The 16,222-nt window shown below is 34.6% G+C and overlaps 1 protein-coding gene across 4 annotated transcripts in view; it reads right to left on the reverse strand.

Moving 5' to 3' along the window:
* Positions 1 to 255: 255 nt before the first annotated feature.
* Positions 256 to 16,222, reverse strand: part of LOC123549637 (ribonuclease Oy-like) — a 35,434-nt gene continuing 19,467 nt past the window's right edge. For all 4 annotated transcript variants that reach the window (XM_045337888.2, XM_045337887.2, XM_053545145.1 and 1 more), the window contains 3 exons: positions 15,079 to 15,127; positions 14,555 to 14,629; positions 256 to 10,055 (listed from right to left, as the gene is read on the reverse strand). In XM_045337888.2, the coding sequence (XP_045193823.2) occupies positions 9,804 to 10,055; positions 14,555 to 14,629; positions 15,079 to 15,127 (376 nt within the window). In that variant the 3' untranslated portion in view covers positions 256 to 9,803. The remainder of the gene's footprint in view (positions 10,056 to 14,554; positions 14,630 to 15,078; positions 15,128 to 16,222) is intronic.

Raw genomic sequence — 16,222 nt, forward strand, 5'->3', positions numbered from 1 at the left:
TATTGCTAAATTGTAAACCGCAAAATGGCAAAGACAGTCTCAGGTGTTGCGACTTTCAATTATTCAAAATACATTTGCTAATTCGTTCGCGGGAAACATATTTAATAACCATTTTGGAAATTTATAGCCGAGTTAATGTCGCAAAACATCCAGTTGTATTAATTTTCTCAAGTTTCAATCATGCCTACCAGACAAGGAAACGTACATTAATAACAAGGCACATAATATCCTTTCTGAATAAAAAACAAAAACATCTCGGTTGCAGACAGACCTTTATTCAACACGCACAATATTTACAAAAACATTTCTACAATTGGGTTTACAGAGGTATAGACTGATAATGTTTTGTCCAAGACAGTAATGTAAACTAAAGACAGACGACATCATCACAAAAGGGGAAACTTCCTGTTCTAGAAACAATCTATGGGTTTTCACATACTTTTGATAATAAATGTAGTAACTTGCTTCCCGTTCGGCAAGCAATAGCATCAGCATTTTATGACTTCTTTTAAAAGACCCTGTACCTAAGAATATAAATGACATCAAAAAAATAAATAAATAAAACTCCATTGTGAACCCTAGAGATTGTTCTAAATTTCTACCGTTCAAAACTCTTTTTTTTTTAAATGTCCTACTAACTTTTGAATTTCATTGGTATTTCAATATATATGTAAATAGTATATTTTATTCTCTTGTAATAAGCTTTCCTGCATATTTCTAGCGATATTGTTCAGTTATATCAGCTATGCATACGATAAGAATACTTCAGTAAACTGTCTTTCCCATAACTTTACATAAATTTAATTGTAGATTTCTATATCTCTAAGTTTCCAATTCGGGAAGCGTTCAAAAATTGAATAAACATTTTACTAATACATTAAAAAATTTGAATGGTAGAAATTTAGAAAAATCTCGAATGTTTACAATTATGTATTTTATTGACCGATACCCTGTATATTCTTATGCACTGGGCCTTTTAAAAGCATGTCTAAAATGGTGATTTTGCTTCCCTGTTCGGAAAGTAGGGAAAACCCCATAGACTGTTTCCTGAACGGGAAGTTTCCACGAGGCATCACCGATTGAAAAGTAAAAGAATATGCTGAAAACAAATGTGATGACCTTATATGCTCAATTCTAACACTACCCGATTTGCCTATAAACAAAGAAGACTGAAACTGTGTGTTTTTATGCAACGCCCACACAGTTAGTATGTCAAAATTATTACGTCACAGCGGCACGCTGGAAAAGAAAACAACACATAATTTGAAAAATACTTGCAAATACTTGGTGAATATCTTTAAAGATGTAGATAATAACCCTTAATAACGTGGTAGAATCGAAATAACATATCTCAAACAGTTATAAAATAATTGTTTGACGTTCAGGTGTGTATTATTATATCAGGCTTTGCCCTCGACAGTCGTGATATAATTCCTGCGCATCTGAACTCCAAACAATGATTTTATTTAAGAACTGAATGGTATTTTTCTGCGGTTCATCGATGTATGAACTGTCAGGAAGTTTACACCTAATTTGCATGAATACCGAAGGTGTTTATGTAAAAATTAGGTGTACACTTCCTGATAGTTCATACATAGATGAACCGCAGAAAAATACCACTCAATTCTATCGGTGTGAAGTGAGCAGTTAGCAGTTGCAGCAGTTCAGCAGTTAACTGCTAGAACTGCTAGCAGTTACAGCAGTTAACTGCTAGAACTGCTGGCAGTTACAGCAGTTAACTGCTACAACTGCTGGCAGTTACAGCAGTTAACTGCTAGAACTGCTGGCAGTTGCAGCAGTTTACAGCTACTTGTATTATAGTCCATCAAAGGGAAATTAATCAGAAAGAATTCCTCGGAATTGCCTTCCCTTATAATTGTAACCGTTCCATCTGCTCAGACTTAAAATAGTGCCAACTTAAGTTAATCTTGTAGGATGCACTTAACTAGCAACCCTCAAGTTCACTCAAGTTTCACTAAGCATGCAACTTTCCAGCCATGCTATAGCTCCAAAGAGCAGATATTTCAGCGGGGTGGTTACTACCCTAGGTTCGTACACTGGGTATATCAAGTTTACTCTAAAGTTAGACTGAATAGCAGTTTTCAAATATATTTACAAAACCCTTAGCAATAGCGAACAGCTAAGTTAATACATCATAAAATAAAATGTGACAAGTAAAATCATGAATACTAGGTACAGTTCATAGATGAGCCTTTGCTAAGAATTTGCGGGTTGTGACGGAAGAGGGCCGTCCGTAACCCATAATGTACCATATACTATATAAGGGTTATGACAGAATTGGGCTGCCTGTACCCTTTTAGATGTAGAAATTTATGTGATCAGCTGGGTTATGACAGAAAATGGCTGCCCTTAACCCACGGATTTGTGACAAACAAATATGCTGGACGTAGGGTCAGATGTGCTGACCTGGTTGCTTCGATTTCATTAGTATTTATGTAAACTTTCAGTAACAGTTAAACTGGTATGAAATTAGCATATTAACAAATTCATAAGTAATAAATATTTTACTCATATCATAATCAGAATTCTATTACATTTTAAAGAGAAATAAAATTGCTCTTAGAATAATTATTAATATGTAATTCTAACAAACTGTATATATGCTATGAAACAAATGGAATTAAATTTTCAGAATAAAAGGGAATTAATTCATGTGATATTACAGAATTAAGTAAGAGTTACTAAACTTCATATTAGCATAAAGAAAAGTCAAAACCATTATATAATTATCTTTCACTAAAACGAAAGTAGGGAATTCCAAATTTCAAAGTGGAAACTGAAAAGGTTTTGATAGTTTCGCATGTGTCCCGGGCACTAAATTTATATATAACACGTATATGCATTTTACATGCATTAATATTCAAGTAGTTATTTATCATTATAATAGAACAAAGGAGAGGTAAAAAGAATAAACATAATGTATGACAAGAAACGAAATGAGTGGGGGTGCTTCAAAGTCTGGGCAGAACGTAAAATGGCGAGTTTCGGTGTCGGGGTCCAGTCCCGCAACAGTAGAAGAAACTGGGGTGCCACCGGGTGGTCGTTGTAGAGAGGGTGGACGCCCGACACGCCCGGGTGGTGGCCATCCTGGTTAAGGTCTGGTTTCCGAGCAAGGGTGGACTTTGGTGTTTGGCCGGGAACGCTCGAAAACGCCATTTCGCCTCCAGCAGTTGATTGCCTGGCCGTAACCGTAGAAGAAACTGGGGTGCCACCGGGTGGGCGTTGTAGAGGGGGTCCGTGCATGCGGACCCGGCATAGCGGCCACCCCGGTTAAGGTCTGGTTTTTTCGTGAGCGTGCTCCAAAGTCTGGGCAGAACGTAAAATGGCGAGTTTCGGTGTCGGGGTCCAGTCCCGCAACAGTAGAAGAAACTGGGGTGCCACCGGGTGGTCGTTGTAGAGAGGGTGGACGCCCGACACGCCCGGGTGGTGGCCATCCTGGTTAAGGTCTGGTTTCCGAGCAAGGGTGGACTTTGGTGTTTGGCCGGGAACGCCCTCCCCCTTTTTGACTTCCTTATTTTCTTATTTCTAATGTTTCTGCAGTGTGATAATCGTCGTGTAGTTTTGACTGAAGACACCATGTTTTCACTTCCAAGGACAGGTTTTCAGTATAGAAAGCTGTACCGGTATCTCGTTGCGTATCTCTCTCTAAATAGCATTCGTCTAGTACGTTCATATAATACCCCCCCCCCCCCTCTCCCCCACCACACACACACACAAAATAATGATATAAAGTAAAATGAGTCTAGGTACATAGAATGATGACAGATGCGCTTTTCATCACCAGAGTATAATTTACGTTAGATTTTGTAGCAGTAATGATTTTCTACTGCGTTTCACATGGTCTCCCGTTTTATTTATTTCTTTCACCCTAATTGTGATAAATATTCACACTTATTCTGTCCACTTCCTTGAAAAAAGGTAAGATTAAGGTGTCGTCGCAACCCTATAAGAGCTTGAACCTACAACCCCAGGATCGAAAGGCAAACACCTTGACATTGACCCCGTTTAAATATTTTTTAATCAATCCAGCCAAAATTAACTTCATGTGATCTCCAGTCGGGACTATCTTTTAATGCCGGGCGAAAGACAAAACCACATTGGAACTGCAACCAGTGAAATTGGAAACTTGACACATTAGTTTCGCGCACACGATACTAGGTGAAAAAAGACAACATTGTTTCGACAAGATATTATACGTACTATAACAATGTAATATCATAACAGTTACATTAATGTAACTACAATTTAAACATACTGAGGTCTTTTTCTTTATAAAGGTATTAGACACAATAATTCTATTAATTCAGTACCAAAGACATGATGTTGGCGTTGTATGCTGAATTGACAGAAATGGTTGATGTCGCAACAATTTAAAACTGTAACATTTTTTCAACATGAACCAGCCTTTTAATGCTGTATAATGACAGAGCACTAAATATGTGCACATTTTGTAATTAGGTATCTGGCATACTGACAATCTGTTGCTGAAGCAATACATGATAGTTTGATTCTAATATGAAAATTACATTTAACAGGTACGAATAAAGAGTGCTGTTATATATATACATTTAACCTTCTATTTCATATGAAAGGCTTGTTAAACTTAAAAGCTAATTTACGCGCAGTGTATGGATTACTAGGTACGCAGGATAGAACTCACTCTACGCACTCCTACGTTTTTTTCAGCGTTGTTAGCACAAATACACGTTGCACGGTGACGTGTCCACCTACAATATTTGGTGCCTTAAATGAGACGTGAACTAGTGCTTCCCCATTCTTCCATCTACGTTTTTACATAAAAAAAAACATATTACAATCGATCGAAATAATAATCAGCGGAACCATGTTTTAATTATCCAAACAATACTAGTCAGTTACACGCTGCGTGGATAATTCACTCGGACAAGTCACGTGGAATTCTTTCGCAGGTGTAGGCCCTATACTCTGCGTATTGTTTATATAATTTTTATGTTAAAATATGTTTATGCTAGATATTATTTCAAAAATCAACGTAGCTACATATGGTTCGCCCTCAAAATTGGGAATACAGTAGTAACATGGATTCTGTTAATTTAATGTTTGTTGTTACAACAGTAATAGAATAAAGAATCATCGGTTGTTACCGTAACTGCTATTAAAACCTAAAAGCAGCAAAACTGCAAGTACTACTCAAGTGCAAACTTCCGGTGATCCGTAGGTTTATGCTACTTCAAACTGTATACATTGTATAGATGTTACATTCTTACTAAAAGCTTTGTTATTTTTCAGCTTTGTAATTATTGAAATTTCATACATTCGCAATGTTTAACTGCTGTAACTGCTGGCAGTTGTAGCAGTTTACTGCTGTAACTGCTAGCAGTTCTAGCAGTTAACTGCTGTAACTGCCAGCAGTTCTAACAGTTAACTGCTGTAACTGCTGCAACTGCTAACTGCCAACTTCCTGCTGGTCTCAATTCTTATAATTACAACTATAAAAACTTCTACCATTTGTTTCCTATTTGAAAAAAATCCAACTTTTTTTCAGAAACGAAAAAGTAGTCGGTAAAATTATGAATATTAATTACATCTAATGAATACTCAATGAAAGTTGGTCACGTGTGCTGAAGCAGCCAACCAGAAACGCGCAAATCTATGAATTGAGTAATAATTGTAATTATTCAACTACAGATCACTAAATGAGACATATTATTTCTTAAATAACTTGTGAAAAAGGCAGGTAAACATCACAGAAAAAATATATAAATGAAGTTACGTCCAGCATATTACATTGTATATTATATTAGAGCAGAACCATGTTCACGGTGAATAAGTTATCATTGTTTTTTCAATATGTAGATTTAGGTCCATATGGCAAAATAAAAATTTGAAATACAAAATTCCTCATTCATGTTGGTTTCAAAGCTTTAAACAAAATAGCATGTTTCAGAAAAAATTATTCTAAAGTTCCAAACGCAACATCCTCATGCTGCCAAAATACGTGACTTTAAAGAATGTCAGGCAATAGTGAAAAAAGTAACTAAAAAACCCCTCGTTACTGCTTTAGCTACAAGTTTAGAATATGGATAAACTGATGATACATTACTCTACTTGATGATATTAATTATATAACATATGTATTTTATAACTCCTGTTAAACTTCAAAAGATAACACTAAAAATTATCCTTAAAAAAGTTTTCAGAACAGAAGTTATCTTTCTCCTAATGTACGCACAGCTAGCACATCAATTTAATAGCACAGTCTTATATGCCATTTAAGGTATTACTGTTATATTTCTAAAACTGCCATGTACATTCCAAATGTGGCGTTAAAGATAAACAAGTGAAAAATTAACATTGTAACCGTTCTATCTGATCAGACTTTAAATAGTGTCAACCCAAGCTGATTCTGTAGGATGCTCTGAAATGGCAACGCAGCTTGAACCTTTCCAGTCATGCTATAGCTCCAAAACAGGGCTGTTACTACCCACCTCTCCCAAATGACTAAAGAATGATACATTACCTCTCCTAAATGACTAAAGATTGATTCAGCACCTCTCAAAAATGACTACGGAATGATACTGTACCTCTCCCAAATGACTGAGGAAAGATACAGTGCCTCTCCCAAACGGCTGGGGAGGAAAAGAACATTACCTCTTCCAAATGACCAAACACTATTGATTTGATAAGTGGCTTTAAATAACAAGGCCCTATTTCTGAACAAATTTATTTAAACAAAATGCTAATTGGTGGTTAGTGCATAGATACTCTATGTTTATTGTTCTTCAACAACACAACACAAATATAATTGTTACTAAATTGATTAGACAAAGTTTGTATATTTAAATAGTAGAGATGTATATGTCTCAGAAAACGTAATGCCTGCTGCTAAAGTGATTTCAAATGAAATACTGTCCATATTTGAAAGCACCATTTACAATGTCATCGTTGGCACAATGATGTCAAATACCAAGATTTGATCCAGAAACTACTTGTGTACTTCCAAAATAGGTGTACACTGAAACTGCTAACCAATTTCATTTTGTCCACGGCCAAAAAATAAATTCTAATAAATATTTGTAAAAGTAAACTGGACTTGAAGAAAAGCGAACTAAAAATAAACACTATTATTCAGAGGTATTACTCACTGATATAATTCATGACATAACCATCATGAAGGAAGCATTTATAGACACAGAGGTAGTTTAGTCTTACTACAAACTTGGTTATGCCCCCAAAATAAAGCCATTTCAATTACATTGCAAAAATGCTTCTTCTACATTTTTATCCAGTTTTGCATAAAAAGTTTTTTTGATAAGTCTAGAAATTGATATATAGCAACTATGTGATACAAACATAGTACCTGTCTATATTCATTATGACCAAGTGCAAATTAATCATAGATTTTTTTACAAAGCAATGATCTGTCAAATGGTTCTTTGTATCTTTTTGGTAAATACCCCTTTTAACAGTTTATGGTACTGTCCAAATTGAAAAATGGACAACTTCATTATAGAAATTTAGCAGGGTTTGGGTTGATCACGTGAAGACTTTTTGGAAAGAAATTACGAGTTAAATATGCAAAGAAAAATGTTAAAGCTAGTACTAGACATAGTGGAAGACAAATGATGAGCTGCCCAAAATAGGTGTGTGTTGATAAGATCAAAGGTAAATATGTCTTACAGAATACATGTATAGGATTAGTTTAAACCTGTTAGTAACTGTCGGTATTTTTTATCATAAGAAAAAGGAATAGATCTAAAAACTGCAAATTAAGGGTCAGTAAAACAGATTGGGTCACTATTAAAACATATTGGCATTTTTATTAAACCAAACTAATAACAATAAAATAATCTTGTCTGCCATAAAAATACATCTCTGTGTGAAATAATGGGCATGTCAGTAAAATATTGCATAGCAGGACAGACCATAATATGACCATGCCAATGTAATCCTAACAACTATGCAACTGGAATAGTTTCTATAAGGGTCCCTGACTTAATTAATTCATTTAAGTCATTTGAAAATTGTGAGTAATCATTATTTATGGTTACAGGTGTACACACAAATACTTCTCTCCCCGGTTGATTTTCTTTCAATTAAATGATAACTTATGAACCATCAATCTTTTTTAACATTTTCTTATGATTTTTAAAGTAGGTGTTTTAAACAGATTTTTAAATCATAGGTTGCCACAATTTTGCAAATATTACCTAAACGGCCAACATCACTGTATTTCAATAGTTGGTGTGTTACAAAGTATGCACCTTACTTTAAAAATTACATTATGCTGTAAATGTTGAAAATAGATACGCTTTCGGCATCCAAACACATAAATGAGCCGTGCCATGAGAAAACCAACATAATGGCTTTGCGACCAGCATGGATCCAGACCAGCCTGCGCTTCTGCGCAGTCTGGTCAGGATCCATGCTGTTCGCTTTCAAAGCCTATTGCAATAAGAGAAACTGTTAGCGAACATGCTGGTCGCAAACTCACTATGTTGGTTTTCTCCTGGCACGGCTCAAATGTTTTCTTCTCAATAAATGAACGTAACAAAATTTGAATGATCGAAGAAGTACTCATGAAGGAAAAAAACTTAACATGAACTTCTTTGGTGATAGGATTCATTTATCATTTATAAACTAACATTAAGGTTTAACAAATTAAAAGAAAATTATCTCGAAAAAATACTAACATTTTGAGCATAATATAAGGGGAATTATATCCTGATAAACAAGCAAATTCAGTGAACTGCTATCCCTTGCCGAATGGGAAAAGTGTTTTATCCATAAAAGAATCATTCTCTGCATACAAAGAGTAGATCTTTTTATTTCAAAATGGATGTCAGTTTGGTGCCAACGTCTCAGTCATTACCGAAGTTATAGAGTTGAAGTAGCCTACATATTTTTCGTGCAATTCCTCATTATCTAACAGAAATTTAATTTTTTATGTTTAATGTAAGAATGAAATTTAACGCTACTGAACCTTGGTTCCTGTGCAAGATACCTAAGTAGGCCTACCGATACTAGATTTAGAGTAAAGATTTATGTTTCATACCTAACGGAACTAAGTAACCAAAAAATATTTTTATATTTCAAGTAACCGAATTTTGGGCTGACAATTTCCCAGATTACGATTATATCCACTTGCCGTTCACTATCTGATACTTCAGACAAGAAGCCCTTCCTTTTTTTTCAAGTAACACACAACTTAAGTGTATATATATAGAAATGTTTTGAATATCCAGTAATATTAAGCTGCTTTGTACAGAATATTTTAGCAGACAACAATTTCTGTCATTCATCATGCTTGAAAAATATTAAAACTGAATATAATATTAACAATTGAACAATACGTGCAATATATATTATACAAGTTCCACAATCATGCCCACTCTAAAAGTGGCCAATCACATTTAAGCATCATTTTATGACATTTTCACTTTTCATAAATTTTATGTTTCGTTACAGCTTTATTCAAGAAACAAAAAGCTCCGTGAGTTACAAAAAATATTGGTTTGAGACTGATTTTGTAGTTATTTCCCTTTAAGAAGAAAACACTGAAATCAGTCAGTAGGTCAGTCTCAACAGTTATAATATATTACTATTAATAGTTTGCCTTTTTTTAAAATTCCTCCCTAGATAAGTGATAAACTATAAAAAAATACTTCCAATTAATATCTAGAACGTATCAACTGCTTTAAGAATGTGAATAGGTGAAAATGATCTGATGTAAAGGTTTTTAAAAATCTGTTAAATGACCAAATACAACTGACCACCTTTAAAGTTAGAGGGAAATATACACTCTAAACTTGGTGAATCGGTGGATAATTGAATTTATCTGGGCATGACTGTGATCCATGGTAGTGGTGGTGACTGGATCTTCTGCCAGTCAGATCATTTATTTCTCCCTTTACAAAATTCGATGTAGTGCTGCTTTCCTTGGTATGGAAGTACCCACTTGGATAGATTGTCCCATCCGGGCATGACCTTGGAGTAAAGTCTTTATTGAGGCAAATTTGAACCTGGTCAATCAGGTGATATTCACTCCCATTTTTCTGAAATGATACAAAACATTTGAGACCAGCATGGACCCAGACCAGCCTGCGCAACCTGTGTTCTATGGACACACATCTGTTTTCTAGTATGCTGTAAACAGTGACAATGTATTTACTGGATTTTCACTTATAGAGAATAAGGCTGTATCTTCACCAGTGAACAGCTGGAACATTTGCCATTTGCAAAGATGTTTAATGTGTGCAATAACTAAATTGTCATAGAGGTTATCCTACCCCTGTTGCATTTACCTTAAAATTTCCGTGATATCTGAAAGCGAAATGGAATAAGGCAGATCCATATAAAATAAACAGTATTTGGAAGAACTGTATAGAAAAAAAGGTGTATAGTAGATCTATATAGAATAAACATAATGAATGGAAGACTATTATAGAAAAAAAAAATGGTGTGTGACAGAACCATGTTGACAAAATGTTATGTGACATAACATATACACAAAATGGTAATTGTCAGAACCATATAGTAAAATAATGGTATGTGACAGGACCATATAGAAAAAAGGTATGTGGCAGAATTATATATCAAAATGGTATGTGGCAGAACCAGATAGAAAGATTAGTATGTGACAGAACCATACAAAATGGGTTGTGACAGAACCATACAGAAAATCAAAGCATTGTAAATACTGGAGGACGGATTGTCTTGAAATGTATTGATTCAGTCAGGTCCAAGATCAGCAATGTCCCTTTTCTGTAGGGAGTGTTAAATGTCTAGTAGTAGTAAATGTCTTTTTCGTTTTTTTTTTCCTTGCCAAATTTCTATGTTCATAGTGAATTTAATGACTAAATATGAACAATGCAGACTATCATTATCAAACTGCACAGATGTACATGTAGACACATACACACAATTACAAAACAATCAAACATTTTGTAATAACTATTGGGCAAATATACATCAAACTATAACAACACAAGGAACAGAACTGAAACACATTTTTTAAGGTCACTAATTATAGCAGGGACGGTCATACTTTTAAGGAATACACATATAACTGATTACCGTGTTGCAAATTAAAATAGACTGTAATAGCCAAATCATTTGAGCATAAAATATTTGGATTTTTCTCTAGAATAGTAATAATTTTTACAGATTTAATTACCGAGAGCTAAGTAATATTGTATTCGGCAATATAATAGATTCCTTTCCCCATAAATTTCCAAGTATCATAAATCATTGGAAAAGCCTTTACTTTTTTTGAGAATCAAAAGCATCTATCATAGTTCTATTATTCTATTTCATTTCTTTGTGGTGATTAAAAAAACAGAACAATCCTTGCGTGTATCAGTGCTATACACTGGGCACGTTAAAAGAACCAGGCTGTCTATTTGCAACGAGCTAGGCTAAGTTAGCCGGACAAGCCTGTATCTGATTTCTGATCTCCCTGTCGTGGGGTCTTTGTCTCACTCTGTCCCTCTGGTCAGATCGCTCTGTGTCTGTACTAGTAGAGGATGAATTATGCGCCCTGGGTGGCTGCATTAGAACTATGTAAAGCGCTTTTGAACGTGAAATTGATCATGAAAAGGGCGCTATATAAATCTGGTATAATAATAATAATAATAATAATAATATCCGAGTTTTTACTTCCCCTAAATTCTGAATTTTTTATAGTACAGCTAATTTATTTGTGAATTCCATTGGTGTAAAATCTTCAATGAAAAATCCGTCACCCAGCGATAAGAACAGTGGTCAACGGGCACATTGTCTGCTCGAGTTTATACTACACAAATCCTCTGCATTCAATTATAGCGCGCAGTGAAGCGTGGTGATTTCAGTTGTTCAATGTGTTGCCATTTGAGAGCGGAATGTGAAATATATGGTTGTTATCACAAATCGATTAAGCCGAAATTCGTATATGTATTATTGTAGTTCCGCTGGACGGAGTTGTCTTCGACAATCTGTTAAAACATGGTATGTGACAGAACCAGTTTTAAGCGAAAAGTAATTATGTTTAGGCTCAGTTTCTTAAACAAAATATACATATTATTTTCCATATACTACTGTGACTACTGGTAACTATAATTCTCACTCCGAGACAAGTGCCACCTCATATCCTCACTTTTACGCTACAAGAGTGGTATAAACAATTTTGAAAATACAGCTGAATGAAATTGAATTGGGTTTATCTATTTAATCTATCCAATCGCGAACGTTCATTTGCAACACGTGACCGTGTAATATATTACGGTATTTGGACGCACTTGCGTACAAAAATCCTATATTTTCTTTATTTGGACGCACGTGCGTGCAAAATCCTGTATATTCTGTATTTGGACGGTTCAACAGTCCCATTTTAAACATACGATAAAGCCCGAAACGCGAGAAAATGTTCCGAATGTAAATCGGACGAAGTAGGCGCTCTATATACAGAGTTTGATTAAGCGTCTTGAAACCAGGATTTAATTGTCGTTTGTTTGTTTTAGGCATACAGACACTAAATAGAAAAATGGCGCGAAAACAATGGTAGTCGCATAATGGCGGATACAAATAGTTCTCAGTTTTTTTGCTCTGTAGAGCTATTTTCCTTATTTTCTTTGCAATTGTTTTGCTAAAATCACATGACAGATCTATGCTTGACCTGTAGGTAGCATTTTCATAATGAAAAAACAACATGACAAAATTTTTCATGGAAACTTAGATCATACACCACCAGTGTTATTTGGGGTCTCATTTTTTAGCTGATATTGCAATTTGTGTGTTTGACTGAAATTATTTTTCTTGCATCAAACATGACCCCCACTTTTCTTTTCATTTTTATTTAGCATTGACAAAACTCTTCAAGAAAATGTAGGTTACAGACATTTAAAATGGGCCATGATGTGTGCTGCGGCAATTGGACATAGGTCAATTTTATATAGAATAAAGAACAATAACTATTTAGTGTGTTATAACCTTTTACAACACACGAAAACGATTCAAGTGACGGCAATGCCATCTGATTTAGAATAGGTTTCAGAAGAAGAAGAACAGGTATTCCAAAATAGAAATTATATAGATCTAGATCTATACAGACATAATTGGAAGAAAATCTTATTGACTGGAAAACTCTATAATCATTTTGTCACTAGTCGAGAAAATTTTTAATGGTAGTGGCTAGGGGTCTGGTAACCGGACCTTTAGACAACCCGTACAGGAAATTCAGCCTTGTTCTCCCTCTAAATCCAACAGTTTTCATCCGATCTTCACCAAATTTGCTGACAATGTTTGTGGGCATAATATCTCGGCGTGTTATGTGACCACCCGTGGCAGCGGGCGGGCGGTCGGCATCCAAAGCATGTCCGCTCTCTAATTCAGTTTTCATCGGATCTTCGCCAAACTTGCTGACAATGTTTGTGGGCATAATATCTCTGTCAAGTATCATAACCACCTAAATCGCTAAATGGCTGCTGTAGGGAGGTTGCACCATATAATTTATTTAATACTGATACGCAGAAAAACAAAATTCAATGAATTACGTATATTACGTATGAAGTGAAATAAATATAGAATAAAAAGGCTATTCAGGGCCTGACATTGTTCTGTATAATATATATTTGCACTCATCCCAAGCTGGGAAAATAATGTAATACAGAAAAGGCAAGAATACAATATTCAGTGAAACATTTTTAATTTAAACTAAGATAAAATAGATGTAGAATAAAAAAGGTTATTTAACATTGTACTGTACAATACGAGATATATTTGGACTCGTACACAGCTGAGACCATATTGGACTCGCCTCTAGCGGATCGTCCAATATGGTTTTCTCAGCTGGGTACTCGTCCAAATATGTCTATGTATTGTACAGAACAGCGTTAAATAACCTAATAATATCTAGAAAACACTGTTAGTAAACTATTTCAGTCTTTCATAAAGCTGTATTCCAGGAATGACATTAAGCATTAAGCCTGCAATTCTGTCTTTAGAGAAAAAACAATTAAAAATATTTTAAAAACACAACACTTGCATAGTGTTTCATAAATACCATTTTCCCTGTGTAACCATAGCTAAAACAATTACTATGCCTCATTAGCTTTCTGAAATCATTCATTACCATAAGACTGATTGCATAACTGATCTAGGAAATGATCGCAAGTACTAATAATTTTCTAAACACATGCAGTGACAAATAAATTGTGAAAACTTTTATACTGAACACATTTTCCTACCTAAGTAGTGCATCTTTAGAAATGCTCTGTATAAAATGTACTTTTTGTTTAAGGTTTAGGCAGAGTCACGATGACAAAATTGAGTTCATATATAAGCCTCCATGGGATATGAGACAATATTACAATACTTTGCTTGATTTTGTTCATGATAGGTAATGAAATGGGCAACACCCCTCAAACACCCTAGCACCAGCTTAACCTGAATATGGTTAATCAGGTGCACTTAAAAGGGCCCCAAGATTTAAAAGAAGCAAGAAATATGACAACACAGTGTCCAGAATCTACAATTACTACAGAAATTAAGTTTTGTTTATTTTAACATAATAATTCACCTGTTTTCTGGTAGTACACTGTATAACCGGCTCATATCCAATTGCCTTCTTCACTGCATTAACAAAATCACCATACTGAAATATAAATACAATTTTATATTTAAAAAACAACCTAGAAAAGGTTGGCAATATAGTATTAAAGACTCGCAGAATTCATACTTCTACGATTCCATGTTCTGGAGAGACAGAAATATTACACAACTTCATAATTGCACTGTAAGACAGCTATTTCTGTTTTTCTTTGAATGATTTTTCAAAAGTTCAAACAAACTAAAGGGAGGAGGCAACCAAAGTACCAATTTGGACATTCTTAAAAGTCTAATATACTAGTATGTGCTTGATATTCATTCTGAAATCTTGTTAACTTTGATAGAGTAAAATGAAATCAACATGGTTGCTATTAATTCCATATCAAATAAATACTTTTGCAAATTCTGTTTAGGCAACAAAGAAGCTATTATTTGAATTTAATAAACTGCAAAATTTATCCTGCACACATCCAGAAGAGAAGCAGTATCACTTACGCTATAGAGAGCTGTTTCACTTGGTTTCACACCACTGTCAGCTAACATTCTGCAACAACCAAACAACATTTAAAGGGTAAGGAAAGCCTGACAATAAGTTGATTTGATAGCGAGCTCGAGAATCGAGCTTTACGGTAACGCAAGTATACTTCCACACTTGGTGATGGATTTGAAAAGTTTCGTCGGAAATTCTTAAAAAGCGCACCCTAACGGATAGGTGCTCACAGGAAGTACTTCATTCCGGAGTGAATACAGAACTTCATTCAATTGCTAAAAAATATTTATCACTCAACAATAATGAAAGAATACTTTCCAGTTGTTTGAAAAAAATATTATTTTCATTTAAAAGATCAAGCATCGGCCAGAAAATGGAAAAAAAATGTCATTAATAAGCAGAAAGAAACGGGAACGCGGTAATGACGTCACCGTGACACCGGCTTCCCATAATTTTTGCAACGTATGATATTCACTGTTACAGGTATGGTAACACTAAATGTAGACTTTTTCAAGTGAATAGGTTCTCCTGAATTCTTGTGAGTAGGGAATAGTTTCTTTGTGACAAATAAATGATGCATAATATTTTTAGCTAAATCCGATTTCTTTGAGCTCGCTTTTGAGGCTTTGCCTTATTTTATATTATGAAAGCCGTGCTCAAGCCTTTTATAACGCTGAAAGAATTTTCAAAATCGGACCACTATTGAAAAAGATATGGCAGTTTAAATTTTAAGAAAATAGCTGATCATGGAGGCAGCCATTTTAGTATGTTTATGACGTCATTTACACACTGCTGAATCTTTATTTAGCATATAATCTTTTAAATAGATTAATTTTCATGTTTCTTGAGTATAAGGTGTAAAACATGATTATTTCTTCCATTATAGCTGAAATAAACAGAGAAATTATTTTGCAGAAATAAGTAAATTAGTTTAGATGTGTACCTAAATATTTGATAAATCCGCCATTTTCTTTTTTGTTGCCATGAAAACAGAATGGCCGCCAATTTGACCAAATACTTAAATGCTCATAACTTTCTCATTTTAACTCCGATTTTGAAAATTCTTTCACTTCGTGAAATGATTTAAGAAATCCCAGCAGACGAAATTAACATAACAGCAACGTTGCCTTTCCCTTTAATGTCCACAGA

Source organism: Mercenaria mercenaria, chromosome 6, assembly GCF_021730395.1.
Source record: "Mercenaria mercenaria strain notata chromosome 6, MADL_Memer_1, whole genome shotgun sequence".
Lineage (NCBI taxonomy): Eukaryota > Metazoa > Mollusca > Bivalvia > Venerida > Veneridae > Mercenaria > Mercenaria mercenaria.